The 26,150-nt window shown below is 41.5% G+C and overlaps 1 protein-coding gene across 1 annotated transcript; it reads left to right on the forward strand.

Moving 5' to 3' along the window:
• Window positions 1-2,663: 2,663 nt before the first annotated feature.
• LOC134286483 (uncharacterized) lies at window positions 2,664-9,080 on the forward strand. Its single transcript, XM_062848098.1, has one exon. The coding sequence runs from the start codon at window positions 2,664-2,666 to the stop codon at window positions 9,078-9,080; it is 6,417 nt and encodes a 2,138-aa protein (XP_062704082.1).
• The last annotated feature ends 17,070 nt before the right edge of the window (window positions 9,081-26,150 follow it).

Genomic DNA, 26,150 nt, shown 5'->3' on the forward strand with positions numbered 1-26,150 from the left:
TGACTGTAGATAGCGTACTGAAGAAGTTAGCTATGAATCCCTCTACATGGCCCAGAGGTGTCAAGTTCAGGGAATTCATTAATAAGAGTTTTGTGTGGAAAGCATGTACTGCATAAGATGATTGTTTGTGGCAATATATAGGAAGACTATGCGTGTTTGTGATTACTGAATGTATTGTGATTGATAATGTTATGTCAGATTTTGCGTTATTTCAAGCCATGGTGTATAATGTTTGATTCTGTAGGTGAAACTTTTGTCTGTAATCAATTAGATAATAAGTTTTCAATGAGATCGAAAAGATCAGTTAAAAGAAACCAATAAATAAATGAATAAATTCCTTCAGATTCATCTTGAAAGTTCTTTGGGTATTCCGCCTGAAATCTTTCGCGGATCCTCCTGAAATTTCTTCGGGAATTTCTTCTGGAACTCCTTCAGAGTTCCTCCCTGGAATGCCTGCATCGAGTCCTACTGGAATTCCTGAAGGGATTCCTCCTGACATTCTTTCTGGGATTCCGCTTGACCTTTATTCAAAAATTACTCCTGGACTAACTTCGGAGATTACTTCTGGAATTGCTTCGGAGACTCCTGCCATAATTACTTCATGCGTTCCTTCTGTACTTCGGGCATGCCTCCTGGAATTCCTTCAGGAATTCCTCTGAGGATTCCTCCTAAAAATCTGATGGAGATTCCTTCTCGACTTATTTTAATTCCCGCTGGAATTCCTTTAGGATGTATGTATTTTTTATTGAATTCCTGACAATGATCGTAAAGCCGGTGACTTAGGCACCGTGTTACGGAAATTCTAACTGTACATACAGGTATATTAATAAATTGGCTGCACAGATGTTTTTTATTCTAAAGACTGTCCATTTCGATAAATAGTAACATTGTTGCATATTGTTTGCATTTTTGCGTATATATGTATAGAAGCCGCTGTAAATTAAGTAGTAATTTATGAATGACAAGACACGAAACCACAATTCATTTTTCACTTACCAATCATAATGATATATTGGTGAAAAATTTTAGACCCGGTGCACAATAATGTCATAGTAATTTATTCATGAAATGGTTCTACCGGCCGCGGCTACATCGTCAGTCAACGGTTCTCGCTGTTAACTGGAGTGAAGTGTTCTGAAAAAGCAATATATAATTATGACATGCGAGACATGCACATACGAGGAGGCAAAAGGCCTACAATGTGCAGTTGCAGTATTAACACGCATCCTGGCGAGCACGTACTGCATATACGAACCATCCCTCATCTCACAGTTGCTTGTGTTTGCATATAATTTAGGCGGTCGAACTCTACTTCGCAGTTTCGTGACTGCCCATTTATCTGCATAATTTACATGTTAAATTTTCATCCTATTCGAGGCTTTTTATTACGGTTAAGAAAACACATGCTTATCGAAAGTGATCTATAGGGCAACGCCACTGTCAATTTTGAATTGCTGACGTGCCCTCACAGCCAGAGGGGATGAAATCATATAATTACAAGGTCCAGATAAGGCGACTCTGCAACTAAAGGATACAACGCATGTCAATTATAAAAGGTAATTTACTGAAAGTTCGATTGACCGATGAGTCTGCACCGTGTCAGCGATGTGATTTATTTCTGCCCGTCCCAAAATTTCGCATATCCCACATCTCACCCGTATTCAGTTCAGGCCCATCTCCATCTCAAAGTGCCAATCAATCTACACTTTGATTTTTCGCTTGTCCTTCGGCCGCCACAAAAGCCCATAAATCTTCGTTCTCCTTTTCGCACCGCTGTCACCGCTAACCATCCAGGGCGACAGGGTGCGCGGTAAAAGAAAAGACCGATTCAGGTTGATGATACATCTCATGTCTACCTTTCTGACGGTATCTCAAGCTGGAATGTTTTCGGTAAATATGGTGAAAACATACATCGTTAATAAATATTTGCTGAGATATCAGAAAACACGATTTGGTAATCATCCGTTTGAAACCACAAGGCTGTCAAAACCAAACCAAAACCAAATCAAAACCAAATTGTTGAGACGACCGCCATATCGGCAACCCGGCGCACGGAGCCTTCACTGTTAGACAGCTAGAGTATATTACAATAGCGCTGTGAACCTGACACATCTCTGCGTCAGGGACAGTAAGCTACATGTAGGTAGATATAGATGTGCATTTAGCAATTGTCAACAATTACGTAGCAGTTTTGATGATAGATCTGAATTAAAAGAGCAAATGAATTTCCTCGAAAGATTTATACAACTAATGATTAAATATTAAGTAAGTTGTTAAAATCCCACTTATTTAAGGTTTACGGTACAAATTGTGTTTACTCTACAGGAATCCTATGCAGTACGGTTATTAATTAACCTATATTTACATTATTTCACGAAGTGAATTCTAGAAGAATACGGTGGGTTTGATGATAATGATTTGCTTAAGATTGACTATATCACTATAATTATCCCAGCAGAATTATTTAACTATCCCGATCGAAAGGTGTTCAGTGAATACGCAAGTTGAAGGGCGCACTGTTAATGTAAGCTGTAGATTAAAACTGTATTTTGTGTTTCTGATACAATCTTTACTTTTAGCTTGAAGCGATTCCCAATAAATTCGACTATCAAGACAGTGCGTTGATTTGTTAAATCTATAACAAATCTTCAAGATTAACAACAATGACCACTGAAAAGCCTTCCGTTGCATCGATGGACCTCGAACGGTCCGAGATCTGCACCTGTACCGCCTGTGAGAACCCAGATGTAGCAGATGATCTGGTAGCCTGCGACAAATGTGACAAGTGGTGGCATTTTACCTGTGCTGGCGTAAACGAGTCCATCTCAAGTCGAGATTGGATCTGTCCCAGATGTCGTACACCATCGATTCCAGCTTCAGAGAGGTCGACGACCTCCAGCCGACGAGCAGATTTGCAACGCAAACGCCTGGCTGAACAGCAAGAGCTAGAGAAGAAGGAACTGGAATTAGAAAGAAGGCAGCTGGAGATGCAGAAGAAACATTCGCAAGAAATGTACGAGTTAGAGGAGTCACTGGCAGGAGACGATGGGGACAACCGGAGCGTAAGAAGCCGTGTGAACGAGATTGAGGCTCGTGAAAAACAGGTTGAAGCGTGGGTTGAACAGAACGTCGCCACCGGATTAGCTTCCACTGTACATCCACCCGGATTTGCCCCTCTGCACCACCAGCTACCTAAAAGTAGCGACATCAATATTGTGACAAAAAACGACGACGAAGGCCACAATCCGTCGCACCAGGTACCCGCTATTACCGTCCCTGTCGGAGATACCAACAAGTCGTCAGCAGACATTCCCATATTACAGTCCCTTCGAAGCCAGCTGGCAGAGTGCGAGCAACAACCCGTATCAGCAGAACGACTGCTGAACCTAGAAGCCCAGTTGCGGAAGTGCAGAATGTTGATCTCGCAGCAAGAAGAGGGAGCTTATGGTGGCGATTCTATTAGAAATTCACAGGATCGCCAACGATCCCGCGAAGGAGCTCTACCAAAGATCGTTACGAATGTCAGTGACACTGTAGGACTACCGAAGTGTCAGGTTTCTTCTGTGGCACATAGTCAAACAAGATTGACTGGGAAACCAAACCCAGATCTGAGGCAGAGTAGAATTGAAGTTCTTCAACAAGATTCTTCAACAGGTAAGAGCAGGTCTGGCCCGCGAATCCGTTTCGCACCCAAGCATATTCCCCTGGGACCACCGTTGGTCGAATCAACGATAAACGAGCAGACGCGGCTCAGGCACGCGCACTCAAATTCCCCGGTATTCGATATGGTGCGGGACACGGATCTAAATTTCCAGTTGGACGCCCCTGCTGGTCGAGCCACCTTACCTGAACTTGGAAACTGTCGTTCGAACCTACACGCGAACCCAACAGTGCCAAGACCATCTGGAAATGTTCGTGGAGATGCAAGATACGTCGACAGTTCATTCGGATTTCGTATATCTGATTCGGAATGTAATCCGCAATGGCACAATTCTGCACCTTCCCCTCCTCACCCTCCTCAAGGACAATACGGCCGCAGCGACAGATTTCTCCGGGGTTCAGAGCTCCAGCCCATGCAGAATAATTTGCAACGTCCTTCTCCAGAGCAACTGACAGCAAGGCAAGTCTTGCCCCGGGATTTGCCGGAGTTTTCGGGTGATCCAGAGGAGTGGCCTATATTTTATAGCAGTTTCCACAATTCCACGACGGCATGCGGATTCAACAATGTTGAAAATCTTGCACGTTTGCAACGATGCCTGAAAGGCAACGCGCTGAAGTCGGTTCGATACTATTTGCTATCGCCCGATTCAGTACCGAACGTACTGGAGACACTTCGGACCCTGTATGGTCGTCCGGAGATCATCATCAACAAGTTGATCCAAAATGTACGCGAAACGCCGGCACCGAAACCAGAGAAGTTGGATTCGCTGATCGATTTTGGGATTTCGATTAGAAATCTGGTTCAACATCTTATCGCGGCGGGTCAGCAAGCACACCTATCGAACCCAGCTCTTCTGCAGGAACTGGTCGAAAAGCTTCCGGCCAACGTGAAGCTACAATGGGCGCAACATTTAATGCTTCAGCCCGAGGCGAGTTTGCGTACCTTTAGCGATTTCATGGGAACGATGGTTGAATCGGTAAGCAAGGTGGTAATCTATACTTCCGGCCAGCACGCTAGAAGCGAAAAGTCTCGCAACAAGGATAGAAGCTTCGTCAACGCACACTCCGAGAACAAAACAACTCCGGTCCGGTCTTCTACCAATCAAGTGAAGGAAAAGTCTGTAGATGAGAAGCCGTGCCTGTTTTGCGGAAAAGCAGGACACCGTTTGAAGAGCTGTACGAAATTTCAGCAACTCTCGGTAGAAGATCGCTGGAAAAATGTCCAAACGTTGAAAGTTTGCCGTAGCTGCCTCAACCCTCACGGCCGCCGCATATGTAGAGTCTCTAGTCGATGTGGAATCAACGGCTGTGATTTCCGCCATCACCAATTGCTCCACGGTAAACCTGAAGAAGCGGTCAAACCGACTGTATCATCGACAGAAAACCATGTGCATCACCACTGCGGACAGTCGATTCTATTCCGAATCGTTCCAGTAACGCTCTATGGGAAATCCAAGACTGTCACCGTTTTCGCTTTCTTGGATGAAGGCTCTTCATCGACATTGATCGAGCAAAGTCTGGCTCGAGAACTGGAAATAGAAGGACCGACAGTCCCATTATGCCTGAGGTGGACCGCTAACATGACGAGGACGGAAGACGAGTCACAGATCGTCTCACTAGAAGTGTCGGAAATGGGTCAGAATAAGCGGTTCCAGCTAATGAACGTGCGCACCGTAGACTGCTTGAATTTGCCGTCACAAACTCTGCGATTCACCGAACTACAACAAGATCACCCACACCTGAAGGGCCTGCCTGTTCGAAGCTACGAGGACGTCACACCGAAGCTGTTAGTTGGCCTACGAAACCTACAACTGGCTGTTCCTCTGAAGATCAAGGAAGGAAACAGCGGGATTGTAGCAGCAAGGACTCGCTTAGGATGGTGCATATATGGAAGCCTGGACAAATCAGAAAACACGGATGAATATAGTTATCATGTGTGCGAGTGTGAAGCTGAGGTCAAACTGGATCGCCTGATGCAGAACTATTTCAACGCCGAAGATTGTGCGGTCGGCTGCCAGGAAACATTAGAGTCTAATGAAGAAGTGAGGGCTAGACGAACCATGGAGGAAACGACCCGTCGAATGGGTGATCGGTTCGAAACTGGTCTGCTGTGGAGATCCGATTTTGTAGAACTGCCGGACAGCTACCCCATGGCCCTGCGGCGATTGGAGTGCCTCGAGAGGCGAATGGCCCGGGACCCACTCCTTAAGGAAAATATCCACCAACAAATTAATGAGTACCAGGAAAAAGGATATGCTCATCGGGCTACCAAGGACGAACTCGCGAAAGCCGATCCCAGAAGAATTTGGTATCTGCCATTAGGCGCTGTTTGTAACCCAAAAAAACCTGGAAAGGTCCGTTTGATATGGGACGCAGCCGCAAAGGTCGATGGAGTTTGTCTGAACTCTGCTCTATTTCCTGGACCAGACCTCCTGGTACCACTACCTTCCGTGCAGTTCCGCTTTCGACAATATCCGGTGGCAGTGAGCAGTGACATCAAGGAGATGTTCCACCAAGTGAGAGTCATTGAACGAGACCGTCCGTCACAATGTTTCCTGTTCCGTGATAGCCCGAATGACGAGCCCGGTGTATTCATGATGGACGTCCTCACCTTCGGAGCTACCAGCTCCCCGTCATCCGCACAATTCGTAAAGAACCGCAATGCAGAGGAGTTTTCCAAACAGTATCCACGGGCGTCAGAGGCGATTTGCAAATGCCACTATGTGGATGACTACCTCGATAGCTTTGAGTCGATCGACGAGGCAAAATCTGTAGCAGGGGAAGTCCGGTGGATTCACTCAAAAGGCGGATTTGAATTGCGACATTGGGTCTCCAATCAGCCAGCCATTCTGGAGTACCTAGGAGAACCGCCTAAGCAAGACATCAAAGATCTTGGGCTGAAAACCGATTCAGAACGCGTTTTGGGAATGCTATGGCATACGAAGGAGGATGTTCTACAGTTTTCCATGACGTTCCGTGAGGAAATCGGAACGCTAATCGACAACGGAGCAAGGCCAACGAAACGCCAAGTGCTAAAGTGCATCATGAGCCTATTCGATCCCTTGGGGCTGCTGGCCTGTGTCCTGGTGCACGGGAAGATAATGATGCAGGACATCTGGAGAAGTGCTATTAAGTGGGATGAATGCATCGACGATCAAATCTACGAGAAATGGACGAGGTGGATTGAGTTGCTGATGGACGTTGTCGAAGTTCGAGTACCGCGCTGCTACTTTGATGGAGCAAGTACCGACCTCTACGATACTTTGGATGCTCACATTTTCGTGGATGCGAGCGAAGCGGCATACTCTGCTTTGGTATATTTTCGCGTCGTCGGATCGGAGGGAACAACCAAGTGCGCTCTGGTATCTGCGAAAACAAAGGTCGCGCCGCTCAAATACGTATCAATCCCTCGTTTAGAACTGATGGCAGCGGTTCTAGGAGTTCGACTTCTCACATTCGTCCGTGAAAATCACACCGTCAAGATCAATCGTTGCGTCTACTGGTCAGACTCCGAGGTAACTTTGGCATGGATTCGGTCGGAACATCGACGGTATCGCCCATTCGTAGCATGCCGAGTTGGAGAAATTCTGTCAACGACCTGTGTTCAAGAGTGGAGATACGTCCCAAGCAAACTCAACGTCGCTGATGATGCCACGAAATGGGGCGGTAAACCGTGCCTAAAAGCATCTGGCCGCTGGTTCTGTGGTCCACCGTTTTTGCAGCAGTCCGAGGGGCAGTGGCCTAAACAAAAGTACATCATATCAACAGATGAGGAGCTCAGAGCGTGTTTCTTGCATAAAGAACAGCCAGTTTTACAAAACGTAATCTGTTTCGAACGGTTCTCCAAATGGAACCGCCTTTTGCGAGCGACGGCCTATGTTATCCGATTCATAACAAAATTGAAACGCAAAGTATTCGACGAAAATTATTGTAGCCTGAACCTAAACCAAGAAGAATTACAGGCTGCGGAAACCCTGATCTGGAAACTGGTTCAAATGGAATCGTATCGCGATGAAGTAGCAATTTTTTCGAAGAATAACAAGTCATCGGACAAAAGGCAACTGAAACTCGAGAGGACAAGCCAACTATGGAACCTATCACCGATTATGGACGACAAGGGTGTTCTTCGAGTTGATGGCCGCATTGCCGCGGCGAAAGTCTTGTCGGTCGACGTCAAGTTCCCCGTTATACTACCGAGGAAACACCGTGTTTCGTATCTGCTTCTCGACGATTATCACCGGAGACTTCTACATGGAAACTTTGAAACAGTAGTCAACGAAGTGCGTCAACGTTTCCATGTATCGCGACTACGAACCACAGCTCGGAGCGTAATCAACCGCTGCCAATGGTGCAGAGTGTACAAAGCTCGTCCGATTGTTCCAATGATGGGGCCGCTTCCAGCTGCTCGTCTATCGGCAGGTATTCGCCCGTTTAGCTACGTTGGCATCGACTATTTTGGGCCAATCCTGGTCAAAGTAGGGCGCGCAACTTCAAAACGATGGATTTGCTTGATAACGTGTTTAACAATACGTGCCGTACACGTTGAGATAGCGTACGACCTGTCGACCAAGTCGTGTATCGCCTGCATTCGCCGCTTCGTTTGTCGACGAGGAGCACCTGTGGAAATACATTCCGATAACGGTCGGAATTTCATCGGCGCGGATCGTGTGTTACGAAGCCAAATCAAAGACATCGAGCAGAAAGCAGCGACAACTTTTACAAATACGGAGACGAAGTGGTTGTTCATTCCGCCTTCTGCTCCCCATATGGGAGGATCGTGGGAGCGTTTGGTACGCTCCATAAAGAACGCTATGACCAGCCTTCCCCAAGACGACAAGCTGGACGATGAAGGTTTGCAGACGCTGATCGTTGAAGCAGAAGCGATCGTGAACTCGCGTCCGCTAACATACTTACCGTTGGACTCAGTGGAACAAGAGGCGTTAACGCCAAATCATTTCATCCTTGGCAGTTCAACAGGAGTGAAACAGCCTATGGTGGAGATGGAGGCTTCAGCGACAGCCGTTCGAACATCATGGGAACAGATTCAGATACAGATTGACCATTTCTGGAGGCGTTGGGTACTAGAGTACTTACCGACGCTGACGAGACGTGTGAAGTGGCTTCAGGATACAAAGCCAGTGCAGCCGGGAGACTTAGTCATCGTGATAGATGAAACTAGAAGGAATGGTTGGCTACGCGGACGCGTCCTGGACGTTACGGTCGGTAGAGATGGTAGGGTTCGGCAGGTATTAGTACAAACCGCTGGAGGATTATTCAGACGGCCGGTATCCAAACTGGCGGTGCTGAACGTAGATGATCATGGCGGAGAGGATCCTACTGATCCTCACGGGGAGGGGGATGTTGAGACGACCGCCATATCGGCAACCCGGCGCACGGAGCCTTCACTGTTAGACAGCTAGAGTATATTACAATAGCGCTGTGAACCTGACACATCTCTGCGTCAGGGACAGTAAGCTACATGTAGGTAGATATAGATGTGCATTTAGCAATTGTCAACAATTACGTAGCAGTTTTGATGATAGATCTGAATTAAAAGAGCAAATGAATTTCCTCGAAAGATTTATACAACTAATGATTAAATATTAAGTAAGTTGTTAAAATCCCACTTATTTAAGGTTTACGGTACAAATTGTGTTTACTCTACAGGAATCCTATGCAGTACGGTTATTAATTAACCTATATTTACATTATTTCACGAAGTGAATTCTAGAAGAATACGGTGGGTTTGATGATAATGATTTGCTTAAGATTGACTATATCACTATAATTATCCCAGCAGAATTATTTAACTATCCCGATCGAAAGGTGTTCAGTGAATACGCAAGTTGAAGGGCGCACTGTTAATGTAAGCTGTAGATTAAAACTGTATTTTGTGTTTCTGATACAATCTTTACTTTTAGCTTGAAGCGATTCCCAATAAATTCGACTATCAAGACAGTGCGTTGATTTGTTAAACCGTAACAAATCAAAACCAAACCAAAACCAAACCAAAATTAAACCAAAACCAAACCAAAACCAAACCAAAACCAAACCAAAACCAAACCAAAACCAAACCAAAACCAAACCAAAACCAAACCAAAACCAAACCAAAACCAAACCAAAATCAAACCAAAACCAAAACCAAACCAAAACCAAACCAAACCAATACCAACACAACTACCCTGTATAGTATACAGCGCATATGTATGAAAGACAACGAAACATCCCACATGGAAGCACCGTTCCATCATTGTTTTCTCCTGTCAGTAGGAAGGATTGCTTTTGTCGGAAGTGACAGCGTAAAAGGAAACAATATATATGGGACCCGTCCCGTTTGTCACCAGGGAGAGCCACAGGAGCACCTTTTCCGACCATCTATCTCTGCGTGAAAATACTTAGAACGGGATCCACCTCGGTGCATCACCCTGCTAGCATCACCTACCTACAAAGTTGCGGAGTGAATGGTGTCTGCTGAAGCAGTCTCTGCTCACGAACGCACTGTCGCCGTCAAACCAGCTGGCTGTCGAGCTCGGTCGAGTCGAGACTCTAACCCGGTGCTCTAGCATGACGACCTCACCACTATTCCAGCCCGTCCCATTGCCAACGTCGTAATTCTTTATACTCCAGCCAACATAAACACATTAGTCTTGGAGTAAAAGTGATATATGTTTGCAATAAATTCTCATTCGTTAGCGTGTGTAAGTTATACTTTTTTCCTGCCCCATCCATCCGCACGTTTTTCCCATTTCGCTCCTTTTGGGGTTTTGTCCTCACCGCACCACTTCAATTCATTTTCTTTATGCCGAAGATGTATTTTGTTGGGATCGTGCCTTTGGTGTTCTTTGCTGCCTGAGCGCGTGGAACTTAACCTTTTCATTCGGCGGCAGTCAGTGCCATGAGGAAGGGACGCGAGCTAAGAAAAAATTACAGCGAAATGCACACACTTTTCCCAGCACTCTTAAGGAACCTTTAGGTGGAAGGGTGAAGAGGGATAAAAAATGTATAAATATAAATTATATTTTATATATCTATTTTCTTGTTACTCAACGCTTCCAAAAATGTTATTTATGAGCTTGAGAGATTCATGGTGCTTGTGCTTCCGACGTCATCATTGTCATCGCAATTGCGTTGCTTGTTAGAACAGAGACCAGGGTTGAATAGGTGGATTGAAAAGATTGAAATTGGCGTTATTGTCATTGCCTTGTCTACCTTCAACATGGTTATTTATTTCAGTGTTTGCCGTACCAGAGTTAAATTTATTGGCGGACTTAATTTTATCGTTCGGCTAGGTACTTAATTGTGATTCCATACTAGGAATTCTAAACGTTTAAACGACATTTCCTATTTTAGAATACAGTTCATCTAGCAATATTTTTAGGAAATTTTTAATGGGTTTGTTTCGTAGCTGAAACAAGTATTGGTACTAAATAATGGTAGTAAGGTTCACCGGGTCAAGTTGAAACGGGTGGAGTTAGATGAATGTTATGATGTTATCTAATTATAAACAATTTAAATGTCATAACACATAGTTTTTGGGTACACCAACAATTTAATAATAGATAAATTTAAAATTCAATTAAAATTTTTCAACACTTCGCGTTTTACCATGCCCAGATGTATCTTAGGTCATTTTCCAGAATGTAAAACCTCAGAATGCTTTCCCTTAGAATCCCATTTACCAGCATAGGACATACCAGTAAACGAAATCCCTGGAATGACCCATTCCTCAGAGATCTGTTCCTCAGAATAGGATATTCCCCAGAATCGTTTCTATCTTTTTTTAATTATCGAGATCAAATTCCAATAACAATGACACAGGGGAAATCATAGGTTCGGCAGTTCATCAACCCATATCACCCTAACTTCCTATTTATAGAGCAGTGCTTTTGAGGTGAATATATCTTGAGAATTACACGATATTTCTGCATTCCGCCTTTGGAGAAGTTGTTTAGAAGATTCATATTTCGTAGATGAACAATTAACTTCAGAAATGGCATTTTAGCTGGAAACGTTGTTGCAAATATTACAGCTGCTATCTGTTTGTGTATCTAATTTCAAATGTAAAGAACATTTGTTTTTCTAATATTTTAATTAAAAAATAAAGTAGGTATCTTCGCGGAGTTGCTCATACGGATGCGAATCTTCTTTTCAAATGATCTTAAGTTAGAATGATCAACCTTTGATTTTATTTCACAATATCTCATCTCATAAAATTGCGTTTTCTTTAAATATGCTTTTATCTGGCCAAAATTAGTCCGGTTATGGAAGAAAAACATTGTGTTAATATCTCAACTCAGTGAAGAGATATAAAGATGATGTCTTCAAGAAAACCATTCAAGAAACTTGGTATTTTTCGGCTTTCAGTCACAAAAAAGCGTTGATTGTTTTAGATCATTGCCAACCTTTCGATCCTGAGGATGGGATCTTCTTCAGGACTCGATGTGAATCAACTTGTGTTAGATTCGTGATGATCACACGGCGAAATGTCGTTAGCTGTTCTGCATCGCATTTGTTTCGTTGGACCCTAGCATCTCGATTGAAATGGTGGGTTCGAGTCACAACACTTGGCACTTTGGGAACACTTCTGTTCCTGCTGGCCGAGATGGAATTACAGTAACTCCATCCCGGCCAGCACGAACAGAAGTGTTTCCAAAGTGCTCAATGCTGATTTCGTTGGGAATTTCTTCCAAAATTCTTCCATTGATTCCTCCCTGGATTAATTCAGGCATATTTTGCGACATTCCATCAGGGATACTTTCATTGGCTACTACCGGGAATCCTTTAGTAGTCGGAACGACCTAATGTTGTGGTAATGGCAAATAAGCAGTTTTTCGACTGAAATGTTTTTTCCCTCCCTGAAAAGCACGGTGTAGAAAAAAGCAAAAAAATTGTCGGACACATAACGGTTAAGAACCAAAATTAAATTTCACCTTCATAATAGGAACAGTGTGCCTAATGTTGTGGCAAACGATTTATTACCGAAAACAGAGAGAAACGATAGTTTGATTGATGATTTGTCTTCAGAGGTCCTTAGCTTGGCTGGTTGTCACGTGCTGTTGGCTTCCGACCTTGAGGGTCGTCGGGAACTGAATGGGACTTACCTCCTGAGCTGGATAGCCCAGGGTGCCCAGACAGTTTTTCGGGGTTGGTGTTGAATTTGATGTTGCGGTGTTTAAGCCCAGAACATGGGGAAACTTGATCAGCGTCGTTTCTGGTGAGGATTTGCCCAAGGATTTGAAGCTACAAGGTTTGCTTTCTGGGAAGAATCCGGTTAGGTGGGCGACCCGCTTGTCGTACAGCTCAGCGCTGCATAGAACTCCTTCAGGTAGCGCCCTTCGTTGGTTGAGGTCCGGCTTTGTGTTGTTGTTGCTGATGTTTCTACGGCTGCTCTCTGGGTGGTTGTTGTCAGCCCTCGGTTGGTACAGGTTAGCTTTTTGAAAGCATCTGGACTGGTGTATCCAGGATGCCCTCGGGGTGGAAATAGGGTGGGACTTACTCCAAGACTCCCCTTCGGGGATGCCCTCCTGTGCCCTTTCGAGTTCCGTTATTGAGCTGCTTGGCGAGGTTATTAGTCGTGATGTTCCAGTGGCAGTTCTCACTAGGTGGTTGTTGTTAGGGTTGTTTGAGATCCAAAGCCCCTGGTTGTTTCAAGTCAGGTTGTTGAAAGCATCTGGACTAGAGTGTTCCCATAGTGGAGATTAGGTAGGACTTAAAAAATCCGTTGATGTGCTGATGTCTTTGTTGGTTTTTACCCGGCCGATACCGGAGTCGACCCGCCCATGCCGGTCCCTGAATGGCTTCCGGTTCCGATGGACTTTGTCCATGGTTATGCTCTTAAGGAGTTTAGGTCACCGTCTAATCTTTTATATTTCGGTTATTGATTATTTTCGGTGATTTCGGTGAGGCTGGTTGTCGTAGGTTGGTTTTTTCCGACCAGTCGCCGGGGGGGGGGGCGTTGAACGGGGCTTACCTCCTGAGCTGGATAGCCCATAGTGCGCAGACACTTCTTCGGAGTTGATGTTGGCCTAGGCTGAGGGGAAAATAGGCCCACATCCTTTCGGAAACGGGTTCGGCTTATGGCTGTGGATTGCAGTTTGTTTGAACCTGATGGAGTATCTTTGCTTGCTGCGGTGGTATTCTTTTTTTACTGCGGTGCCTATCTGGCACCTGGGACGGCCCTTTCGACTTCCGGTCGGCTGTTGGCCGGGCTGCCAGAAGGCCGATTCCGACCTGTTGGATCATTGGTGCTGGTGTTGTGGGTAACTCTGTTATTTTTTTAAGAACCCGGACAGTTTGTCCAGTTGTAACCTTGGATCGATACGTATCTTTGGTCATACAACCCGGCATTGAAGATCACCTCCACGGGTAGTTTCTCCATTCCGTTGTTTATCGAGTGGCCAGTTCAAGGCTCCCAGTCGGTGGTTGCAGACATTTGTTGACATTTTTGTTGTGCCTTTCCCATCGGGTCACCGGCCCTCCGACTATCTTACCACGCTACATTATGATTTAGGACCCACCCCATAGGTACCATATTTTTGTGAGTAGGACCCTGCCCTTTGCCGTTATCGTGCAACGGCGCTCCACTTCAAAAAGCGAGTGAAAACATATAACTATGCATGTTTATTGTCATAATTTATCTTGTTTAATACGACTTCCACGCTCTTTCTTTCGCAGCAAAAAGTGTGTGCGATTGTCTCACTTTAGACCGACCTCACTTTGTAGAACTCAGCCCAGAGTAGAAAATCGAGTCGCATTTATTTCTATATGCCACACTACTAAAGTGCCGTCAACAGATAGTCCGATTATGAATGAACTTGCGATTTGGGAAAAATATTTTCGAGTTTTTTTTTTATTATTAAACGTGGGCAATTTATTCACCCATGTCCATTTGATACTTTTCTTCGTTGTATTATTGGGGATTTTATTGATCAAAGAATTACTTGTACCAGTCATCATGGTTAGGCGCTGTCCATAAACTACGTAGACTCATTTTTGGCCATCTCTAAACCCCCAGACCTACCCCCCCCCCCATTTTTCTATTGAGCGTAGACTTTGGCAAGAACCACCGATATTGAATGGTGATGTGTCAATGCACCGAGCATTTGGTTTTGTTGATAAATAATATAAAAAATAGAGGGTAAAATATAGGAATATTTTAAAATATGAGAAAGTAAAAATAACTGAAAATGAATGTAGTACTTGATTGAGATGCAAATCAGTTTTTTCTTCAATAATATGCAAATGTAACGATAGTGTAACATTTATTCATCTTTTCATCGTATAAGTATCAGAATGGTAAGCCATGCAGTACGGCTCTCACGTGAAGAGGCGAATGCTTTTTCTGTGTGTATATTGAAACGACAATCATATTTCTTCTTGAGTAGCAGGTATGTGCTGTGTAGTATGTGCCGCGCGGTTTTCGTTCAGATTTTCTGTGCCGTCTCGAAGGGGCTGACGTTTACCGGAGAAAATAAAAGCAGACGCAATAACTGCGATGTCGGCAAAATTTATGTCAGGATGTCATGCATTAATTATACGAGCAGAAGAAATTAGTTTGTCAAAATTGCGGATTGCCGAAATTTGTCGAGGAGAAGGGCTGGCAGTGCGCTGTATCGGTGAAATAAAACAAAAACGAAGGAAAATTTGTACCGTGATTTCGGGTGAAATTGATCAGTGGGGTGAAATTGATCGACGTGAGGACATTTTTGTTTGTCAAAAATAGAGCTTTGATCTTGAAACAATTTGTAAAAAATGACCATCATCTGGCTCAAGGGTTATAGAATGATGGGTTTACATGTTTTACAGCTAATCAGTCACATGTTTCTGTATTAAATTTATTTTTTTCCGAAACTGCGTGTTTGGCGAATTTCAAAGACACTTTCAAACTTTTGTTACCGTAGCTGTATCGCACATGGAACAAATATTCGAATGAATGTTTTTAACTGCCAAGTGTTCGCTAAATCCGATTTCGTCATCAAAACTTCTATAAATGTTGATACTTATGCATAAAATTGTACTTTTACTAAAGTAATGACTTATTTAGTATGAAAATTGCATACTTTTAGGCGTTTTCTTTAGATCTATTAAACTTTAAATTTAAACAATTTAAAATTTAATAAATTTGTATAAGTTTTACAAAGCATTTCGCGTTCGGGGATGGTTGATTTAGATGGAAAATTTATTTTCAGCACTTACAAAGACATTTCACTGACTGATCAATTTCACCCCGAAACTAAAATTTCTGAGTTTTTATTTTAAATGATATTTATTGCAATAACATGATTTTCAGTAAAAGTTTCAACCTCGTTGACTGATGAAACCCGTGATCGTACTTGTTTTAAGGCATTAAGTTTGACCATATCGGTAACTTTTCAAAAATTAGAAGCGAAAAACTGTGAAAAGTGATCAATTTCACCCGAAATCACGGTACTTGTATAATTGGTTTGCGCGTAGTTCATTGAATGCTTTACAATAACAGTAGATTTTATATATGTTTTGCAATAAGGCCGACGCAAACAAATAGTTAATTTTTCAAATAAACTTACAAATGGTGCATTGGCGAAGATTTGTTAATTTCTGAGAAAACAAATTTCAATAATTTTAATACAAATTTTATTATTTCTGCGCCTTGTGGCCGTTCGGTAACCGACGAATTTCTTGCACATTATTAAAAGTAGTCGGAACACTTCCATTTTTTTCGTTGATTTATTAGTTTATCCCAATGGTTCCTCTCAGGGCTCTTCCAAGGAGCACTTCTGAGATTCTTTCAAGGAGCTCTCCCAGGGTATTCCAAGAGTTTTTTTTTATTTCCTGAATTTCCTGAAATTATTTATCTATTTCTCTTTTTTGTGTAGCAGCAAAAAGCCCAATGGAGGTGATATCTTTTCTGAAATCCAAGAAGCTTCCTCCAACAGGCATAAAACCTCCTCATCTTTTCGTTAATTACAGTTGACAATGAATCTTTTTCTTTTCTTTTTACAAGAGATAATGCACCATTCAGTGAGCCTTATGGCAATTTTATCCCTTATGTGGCCGACAGAGTACCCGGGTACCCAACGCCCATTTAAAATGCACGGTGTAGAAAAAAGTAATAAGTTTGTCGGACACATAACGGTTAAGGAGGTGCGAAGTTCCATCAAGCATTCGGTTTAGGATTCCTACCAAGCTTTCTCCAGATGTTTTCTGAATTCATTTTGGGACTCCTCCTGGAGTTCCTCCAGAGATTCTTCCCAGCATACCATTAGGAATTCCCCCTGGTGATTCCACCAGGGATTTTATTTCCCGGAATTCTTCCCAACATTCCTCCAACGATTTTGGTTAAGGTTTTCCAGAATTTTCGAAGGACTTCTCCTGCTTTTTTCATTGTACCAGCATTGTACATTGTATAGCTGAAATTTGGCATTCCTACGATTATTGAACCACTGAAAGAATACACATGTAAAAAGTGCAAAAAAATATAACAATCATTTTACCTAACTACGCGCATTGGTGATAGAATCTAACCTAAGGGCGGCATTAAATAAGCTTTTTTAACATACAATTGCTAAGTATTCGCATTTTATTTTGTGTTTTCCAGCTGTTTGAAACTGTTTCATTCCATACACAACGAGATTCAGGTGATTTCATGGTTTATGGAAAACGACGGTGAAATAAATAGAAATAAATAGAGATTGTGTTGGGGTAAGGTGCATCGCCTTGGGTAAGACGGACAGTCTTGGGGTCAATTTGTTAGTGCCATAAGAAACACATTGAAATCCACACATTATTCACAGATTGAAACGATGGAGTACAGAAATGATTGAAGAAGCCGTGTGCAGCACATCATATTGAATTTGTATAAGTGCGTTTCAGCGACTGATCGACTGAAATCTATTGGTGCGTAGGCTCGGCGTCATTGGAATCCGATTCTGGACTGCAAACACTAAACCCGACCTTTTCGTAGGCACACTTATTTACCGTCTTCACAGGGAAGTTCTGGTCCACACGCGATTCCTTCGAGAAGCAATCTCTAAACGGATTGCGACGGTCATGGTTGTACGTCGTTCGTCCGATCAACTTCACCGTCCAAGACTCTCTGCATGTCCTCCTAACTATCGCAAATCAGTGGTCTTTCTTGTGGCTTCGCTGTCTCTCACTTAATCTCCCTACTTGAGAATTTCCAAGAGGATTTTCTGGAAGAACCCCTGAAATTTTGGGAGAATTCCTTGGTGGAACCTCTGGGAATATACCTGGAGAAATTCGTGGAGAAACCCCTGGAGGAATCTCTGAAGCAATTCGTGGAGGAATGTCTAGGGGAATCCCTGAAAAATTCCTGAAAGTTTTCCTGGAGCATTTCCTGGAAGATCTCTGAAGATCCCTACAGGATGTCCTGGAGAAATTCCTAGACGAATTGCGGACATAATTTCCAAAGGGTGGAGCGGACCTGGTGTGATGGTTAGAACACCTGACTATCACGCCGAGGACCTGGGATCGAATCCCACTCCCGACAAACTTGCAAAATGTGAGTTCTTCCTTCGGAAGGAAAGTAAAGCGTGGGTCCCGAGATGAACTAGCCCAGGGCTAAAAATCTCGTTAATACAGATAAAAAAAATCCAAAGGATGCCAGGAGCAATTCCTGGAGAAATTCTTGGGGGAATTCCGGAAGAAACTCCTGGGACATTTCTTGAGAAATTCTTGAAAGAATTACTGGATGAATATCTAGAGGAATCTCCAGAAAAATTCTGGGAGATTTTTGTGTCTATTTCTGTTATTTTTCTATTTCTGAAAAAAAAACCTTGGGAAATTCATGGAGGAATTTGTAGCGGAATTTCTGGAGCATTTTTCGAAGGATTTCCTGAAGGAATCCCTGGGGGAATCATTGAAGAAATTTGTGAAAAAAAATCCCTTTAGGAATCTCTGGAGGAATTCCTGGAGGATTTTCCTGGAAGAATCCTTAGAGGAACTGCTGGAGGATTTCCTGGAGGAATCCCTGGGAAAATCCCGGAGAAATTTATGGAGAAATGCCTAAAGGAATTCCTGACATATTTTTTGAATAATGTCTAGGACAAGGTTGTTAATCGATAAATTATCGTTATCGTCGATAACGATAACACTGTCCGACAAAAAAAACTTTTGCCGTGATCAGAGACCCCATTAGTAGGGCATAAAAGCGCATGAAAAATGTAGAAAAATGCCATTTTCAAATTTGTTGGAGCACCCCTAGAAACTTTTTGAGATGAGTTTGAATTTTATTCATTTTTGAAGGTTTGACAAGAGCTTTATAAATCATCATAAACACATTTGAAATACAATATCTTTGAAATGCAATTTTGTGCACCGCTAAAATTTTCACAGATCTGAGAAGTAACTTTGATAAAGAACTAGTCAAAATTTCAGCCTATTACGACATTCCATTTCATTGATACATATCCGGGAAGAATCAAATATGACTTATATAATACAAATCCTTGAAGTTTTCTCTTAATTCAATCACAAAAAGCAAGCCCCTATCCTTATCTAATCATGACAGCATAACTATTTTACTTTGATTTGACTTCGAAATGCTACACTTATGATCTAAATAATTGAATTAACATTTTCGAGAAGAAAATCCGGTCGATCTTTCAAATTACTAACGTGGTAAGCCTGTGTAAAAATAAAAATAAAATCTAATACATTTATATTTTGCGATAAGTACAAAAAATAAACCTTTCCAGTGTTTTCGTGGGTTGTCTATATTCACTTAATGTTTCGAAGAACCTCCTAGCCATACCAAGGTGGTAAAATTGATACCTTATTGAATAAAACAAACTTATTTCAATAAGGTACACCGGGGCAAGTTGAAACGGGTGGGGCAAGATGGAACAGCGGGTTAACATGATGTTTTCTAATGATGATAAACAGTTTGATCGCCATAACGCATAGTTTTTGATTCAAACAATCTTTTAACGAAGGATAAATTACCAAATTGTATTGAAATCGGTTTCAAAACTTTGTGTTTCACCTTGCCCCACCCGTTTCAACTTACCCCGGTGTACCTTACAATTAATTGAAGCTGTGCGCAGAAAACATGATTTGGGTTCACGACAGTTCAAAACAATACAACCCTAAAAAAATGCAAACCAAAAATGAGAACACTCTCCATTTACTATTAGTAATCGTACAAGCACTGTTGCTTTCATCACATTTTAGTTAGTTTCACAATACCGAATGTGTATGTTGGGGCATTACCATTGAAGACACTTTTATAAAATTAATTGAATTTGTCATGTAATAAAATCTTAATTTCAAGCTCAATAATGTCCTCCACGATTGTAAAATTGCTTTATAAGTTCCAGCAGCATAGGGTCTGGAACCATTTGGGCAGGATCACCTATTTTGGGCACTTGTGTCTATGACTCAGTCAATTTAGAATCGATTGACTTGATTTTTGAGACACGATCAGAAACGCATATTATCTAGATGTGCAACAATTCAAGTCAATCGGTTTGGAATTGACTGAGTTATAGCAGCAAGTGCCTAAAATAGGTGCTCCTGTCTAAATGATCCTAGACCCTATTTGTTAATATAGTGTTAAATATTATCTAGCCAGAAGCACTAAGGCGAGTTAATAGAATTTATTTAGTCCAAATACACTCTTGGAAAAAAATCATGTAAATTTAAGTTCACTTGGATGCACATAAAAGGAGCGGCCCGTTTGACACAAATTTACGTCTTCTATCATAAATAAAATCGAGCTAGCAATCGCTAGAGCCGAAGCGAGAGATAAAACACATGTAAATAAAATAATGAACTGGATTCGAACTCTGATCCGTTGATTGAGAGGCACGTACCATACCTCTCGGCGAAATCACCAAGTTGCGAGACAAACGCTAAATGTGAAACTGTTTCTACCTATCTGGTCAGATAGGTTTGTTGACATATTGTGCAACCAACTCGAACTTACATGATGGATGTAAAATTGAGTCAAATTTGTCATTCAGTCATGGAATGGTTACGTACGTTGATGGTTTACGTCACGTGTAAAATCCTAATTTTTTAAGAGTGCAACATACAGAGCTCTAATGATCCGAAAGTTTCAGTTGTGTTTTCCATCGCAGATAATGAACCTTCGGGAATTATCACTGGGAATACCTCCAGGGATTCTACATATGGAGTATTTCGACTGAGATTCTAAACACTCTAAACATTCTAAAAACCATGTAAATTTAAGTTCACTTGGATGCACATAAAAGGAGCGGCCCGTTTGACACAAATTTACGTCTTTTATCACAAATAAAGTCGAGCTAGCAATCGCTAGAGCCGAAGCGAGAGATAAAACATATGTATGTAAAATAATGAACTGGATTCGAACTCTGGTCAGCTGATTGAGAGGCACGTACCATACCTCTCGGCTGTACCACCGAATTGTGAGACAAACGATAAATGTTAAACTGTTTCTACCTATCTGGTCAGATAGGTTTGTTGACATCTTGTGCAATCAACTCAAACTTACACGGTGGATGTAAAATTGAGTTAAATTTGCCATTAAGTCATGAAATGTTTACGTACGTTGGTGGTTTACGTCACGTGTAAATTCCTAATTTTTTAAGAGTGCAGATATTCTATCGATTAGTTTTCCAAGAATTCTATTGTAACTATCACTCTTAGAAAAAATCATGTAAATTTTAGTTCACTTGGATGCACATAAAAGGAGCGGCCCGTTTGACACAAATTTACGTCTTTTATCACAAATAAAGTCGAGCTAGCAATCGCTAGAACCGAAGCGAGGGATAAAACATATGTAAGTAAAATAATGAACTGGATTTGAACTCTGATCAGCTGATTGAGAAGCACGCACTATACCTCTAGGCTGTATCACCGAGCTGTGAGAAATATGATAAATGTAAAACTGTTTCTACCTATCTGGTCAGATAGGTTTGTTGACATAATAGAAATACACTAGAACTCCAATGGCGCTGTAGTCAGTTTTCCTATTTAATTATTTTAATAACTTTAATTGCAATAATTGACCATTTTAAAGTGTCCATCTTGAAGTGGACCTTTTGTTATGGTAAACAAAATTAACTTGACACTTTTAGTACCGCTGCTGACGCTGAAAGGGCGTGGCAAACTTTAGTCACACGAACAGTCGCGACATTGGACTTCTGTGGCTAGTTATTCTACTGTTGACATCTTGTGCAACCAACTCGAACTTACATGATGGATGTAAAATTGAGTCAAATTTGCCATTCAGTCATGAGATGTTTACGTACGTTGATGATTTACGTCATGTGTAAATTCCTAATTTTTTAAGAGTGTATTTTACTGGGGGTTCCGCCAGGTATTACTTTGGAAATCCCTCCAAGAATTCCTTTAATATTTCGCCAGCGATTCCATTGTGTATTTTATTTGGTAAACAAGGGCTTTCATCAAGAATTCCACCAGAGAATTCCTCGCCATTCCAGGGGAATTTTGCCATAGAAGTCTGGAATTTCTTCCAAGATTTTATCTGCGGAATACCTAAAGGGATGTTGTCGAATGATTAACAAGGTGCAACCGCAGACAGACGTTCTAGCTCGAACAAATTTATTCAAATTTTCTATGTAAATTTTCACTAGCGACACCTAGGCAACCGATTGCCACAGTGCAGTCGCGTGCAATTGACAGTTTGAGAAACCACGTGCTTCCAGCCGCTTACTTACCACCCAATTCACCACCCACCGAGAAATAAAATCAAAACAAACACTGTCAAAATCATTCCTACATTTGTGTCACATTCACAAAGATTTTCCAATGCGAGTGAATTTTATCCAAATGCAGTTTTATCCAAGCAAAACTATGTAAAGTAAAAGTAATAATGTGTAAAATAGTTTACAAGAGTCCTGCGCTAATTTGTGCAAAAGATTTTAGACATTAATTAAAAGTCATTTACTCTGCACAAGTTATGTGGAAACATTATTAGCGTGCAACACGTGCGGTCTTTTCCCGCCATCCGGCTGGATGACGACCGTAGTGACAGTTGTTGGTCGCAACGCACATGTGAGGCAGCGATTGAATATGAACGTCGCTAACGCCATCTGTTCGCTGATTGCCACTTGGCAATTTGTGGCGGCCATGTTTTTTACACAAACTGCTGAGTCAAACTTGAACGTCTGTCTGCGGTGCAAGTATAGATTTTTCCGGGCTGTAACGTTGATACATAGCTAATTGTTATGATTAATAATATCCCACATTTTGGTCATACACGAGCCGCAGTAAAATTTCAGACTAAAATGTTTTTTTTTTGCTCAGCATTCAACAGTTAACTCGATAATTTTCGATAAATTATCGAAGTTACGATACCGATAACGATAATTCAACGCATTATTTATCGTTAACGACGAGTTATCGAATCACTGTCAACGAAGTTAAAGTTGGCGTTAACTTATCGGCGATAATTTATCTATTAACAACCTTGGTCTAGGAGCAATTCCTGGAGAAATTTCTGAAGAAATTCCTGGAGTAATTCCTGGAGGAATTCCTGGAGAATTTCCTTTATAAAATCCTGAAAAAAATCCTTGAGGTATTCTTGTGGGAGTTTCTGGAGGAATCAAAGATGGATTTCCTGGAGGAATCACTACAGGAATTGTTGAAAGAATTACTGGATGAATTTCTAGAGGAATTCTGGGAGATTTCTATTTCTATTCTATTTTTTATCTATTTCTGAAAAAAAGATCCCTTGGGAAAATCCTGGAGGAATTCCTAGTGGAATTTATGGAGGAATTCCTGGAGAATTCCTGGAAGCAACCCCTGAAAGAATCTGTGAAGGAATCCTTGACATTTATAAAGAAGTCCCTGGAGGAATCATGATAGAAATTTCTGGAAGAATACCCGGAGGAATCCTTAAGGTATTTCCCCTGAAATATCCTGGAAGAATGCTTAGAGAAACTGCTGTAGGAATCTTCGAGGGATTTCCTGGAGGAATCCCTGGAGAAATTCGTGGAGGAATCTCTGAAGCAATTCATGAAGAAATCTCAGGAGAAATTCCTGGAGAAATTCCTATAAAGTTCCTGATGGTATTCCTGAAAAGTTTCCTGGAAGAACTTCTGAAAAAATCCTCAGAAGATTTTCTGGAAAAATCCTCAGAAGATTTTCTTACATAATTCCTGGACAAATTGTTGACAGAATTTCTGAAGGAAGTCCAGGAGCGATTCCTTGAACAATTCCTAGAGAAATTGCTGGAGGAATTCCTGAAGAATGTCTTGGATTAGTTCCTGGAGGAGTTCTCTGAGACATTTCTTAATAAAATCCTGGAGGAATTCCTGGAGGTTTTCCTTTGGAAATTGATGGAAGAATCCTTGAAGAAATTCCTGGAGGAATATCTGGAGGAATTTGCAACAATTACTGGATCAATTTTTGGGGGAATCTCTCTAGATGAGCCTTGGAAGAAATTTCTGAAAAATTCCCCTGAGAAATTCCCGGAGGAATTTCTAGAGAAACTTCTGGAGGAATTCCTGGCGAAATTCACGAAGGAATTTCTGAAGGAATCCCTGGAAAATCCCTGAAAAAGTTCCTGGAGGAATTTTTAGCGGAACTCCTGGAGCAATTCCTGGAGGAAAATCTGGAAGAATTCTTGGAGGAATTCTTGAAAAAATTCCAGAAGGTATTCCTAGAGAAATTTCGGGAAGAATTTCTGAAGGAATCCCTGAAGGATTTTCTGAATAAATTCCTGGATGAGTTGCTGACATAATTTATGATGAATTTCCTTGATAAATCCCTGAAAAAATTCCTGGAGAAATCTCTGCAAGAATCCAAGGAGGAATCCCTGAAAGAATTCCAGGAAAATTTCCTTGAAGAGTGCCTAGGAGAATTCTTAGTGGATTTTTTTTTGAGGAATCCGTTCTAGAATTCCTGGATTATTTTTTGCAGGAATTCCTGGTGGAATTCTTGGAAGAATCCTGGAACCAATTACTGGAGGAATCTCTGGAGGAAGTCCCGAAGGAGTGCATTGTGGAAACCCTGGATGAATCATGTAGGAATTCTGTGAAGGATCTCTGGAGGATATCCTAGAGAATGAAAGAATCTTCAGAAGAAGTCCTGGAGAAACCTCTAAAGGAATTTCTAGCGGAATTTCTGGAGGAATCTCTAGTTGAATTCCTTGGGGAATTTTTAGTCAAATCCCTGCAAGAATTCCCAGAGGAATCCGAGGAAAAATTCCTAGAGCAAATCCTGAAGAAATTCGTGGATGAATCTCTTGAGGAATTTGTAATGGAATACCAGAAATAATTCCTGAAGAAATTGCAGATGAAATTGTTGGACAAATTCTGGAGAAAAGAGTTCCTGATGAGACTCCAGAAGCATTCCCGGAAGCAATTTCAAGAGGAATTACTAAAGGAATTCCTGAACAGTTCCCGGAAAAGTACTGAATTAATTTCTGGCGGAGTTTCTTAAAAAAAACAAGGGGGAATTCCTGGAGGAATCCTGAGAAGAGTTCCTTGGAGAATCTTTGGAGGATTTTTTTTAAATTAGTTGTTCCAGAAAGAATCATAGAAGGAATTAGGCCCTGCAAAAATTTCTAGAGGAATCCCTGGAGGATATCCTATTAGAATGACTAAACCCTACAGTCAGGAATCTCTACGGAGGAATCTCTAGAAATACTCCTGGAGGAATTTACAGAAGAATTCCTGGAGGAATTTCTGAAGGAACCCCTGGATGAATTTTTAGGGAAAAAATTCCTGTAGCAATCTCTGAAGAAATTCCTGAAGTAATCCCAGGAATAAATTGCTGGTGGAATCCTTGGAGAAATCCTAAAAGAATTTTAGAATTTCGTAGAGGCGTTCCTTAAGGCGAAGCTCCAAACATCAATTTGGAGTACACTTCTTAGTTATTCTTAAGGGGTTATACATGTTGAAATCAAGCACAAAATCGTGTTTTTATTCTTTTATCTTAGAGAATGGGTTCTTAAGAATGATGTTTCAAATTTTCATATAGATCTAAGCAGTACAAGCAAAGATAAAGCGTTTTGCGCCTCGCTCTCTTATGAGCGCGTAGTGCAAGCTTGAAACTTTAAACGCGATTATCTAGGAATTATGTTTTCCAAAATCGTCGATGCCGACTACGATTGCGGAAACAGTTTTCAACCGATTGCGACCATTTTTTTTAAATGTTTGCTATTTATGGGTCGTGTCCTTTACCGATCAGAATATTTAAAAATGTTTTTAGTTTTCAAACGGTTACGATTTTTCCAAAAAAAAAATCATGCAAAAATGTATGAAAAAAATCAGAACACTGATATGTTTTTTTTTTTTTGAAAAATGTTGATCGTTCAAGGACACGACACGTAAAATAACGAACACTCAAAAAACTCGTTTAAAAACGAGCAATAATCGCCAGACCCAAGTATGTAATCGAACAGCATCTCCATGTAGTTCATCTGATGATCAAATAATAGGAAAAGTATAAAACCTGTAATATATTTTGGACACATATTTTAGTCATTCTAGATGAATGTTAGGAGGTTGACTGTTTAATACTTCCTAAGTAAACATTTC

Source organism: Aedes albopictus, chromosome 2 (assembly GCF_035046485.1).
Source record: "Aedes albopictus strain Foshan chromosome 2, AalbF5, whole genome shotgun sequence".
NCBI classification, from domain to species: Eukaryota; Metazoa; Arthropoda; class Insecta; order Diptera; family Culicidae; genus Aedes; species Aedes albopictus.

What these genes read in the sequence shown, in the direction of transcription:
- LOC134286483 (XM_062848098.1), top strand. Translation starts at nt 2,664, where the DNA reads ATGACCACTGAAAAGCCTTCCGTTGCATCGATGGACCTCGAACGGTCC.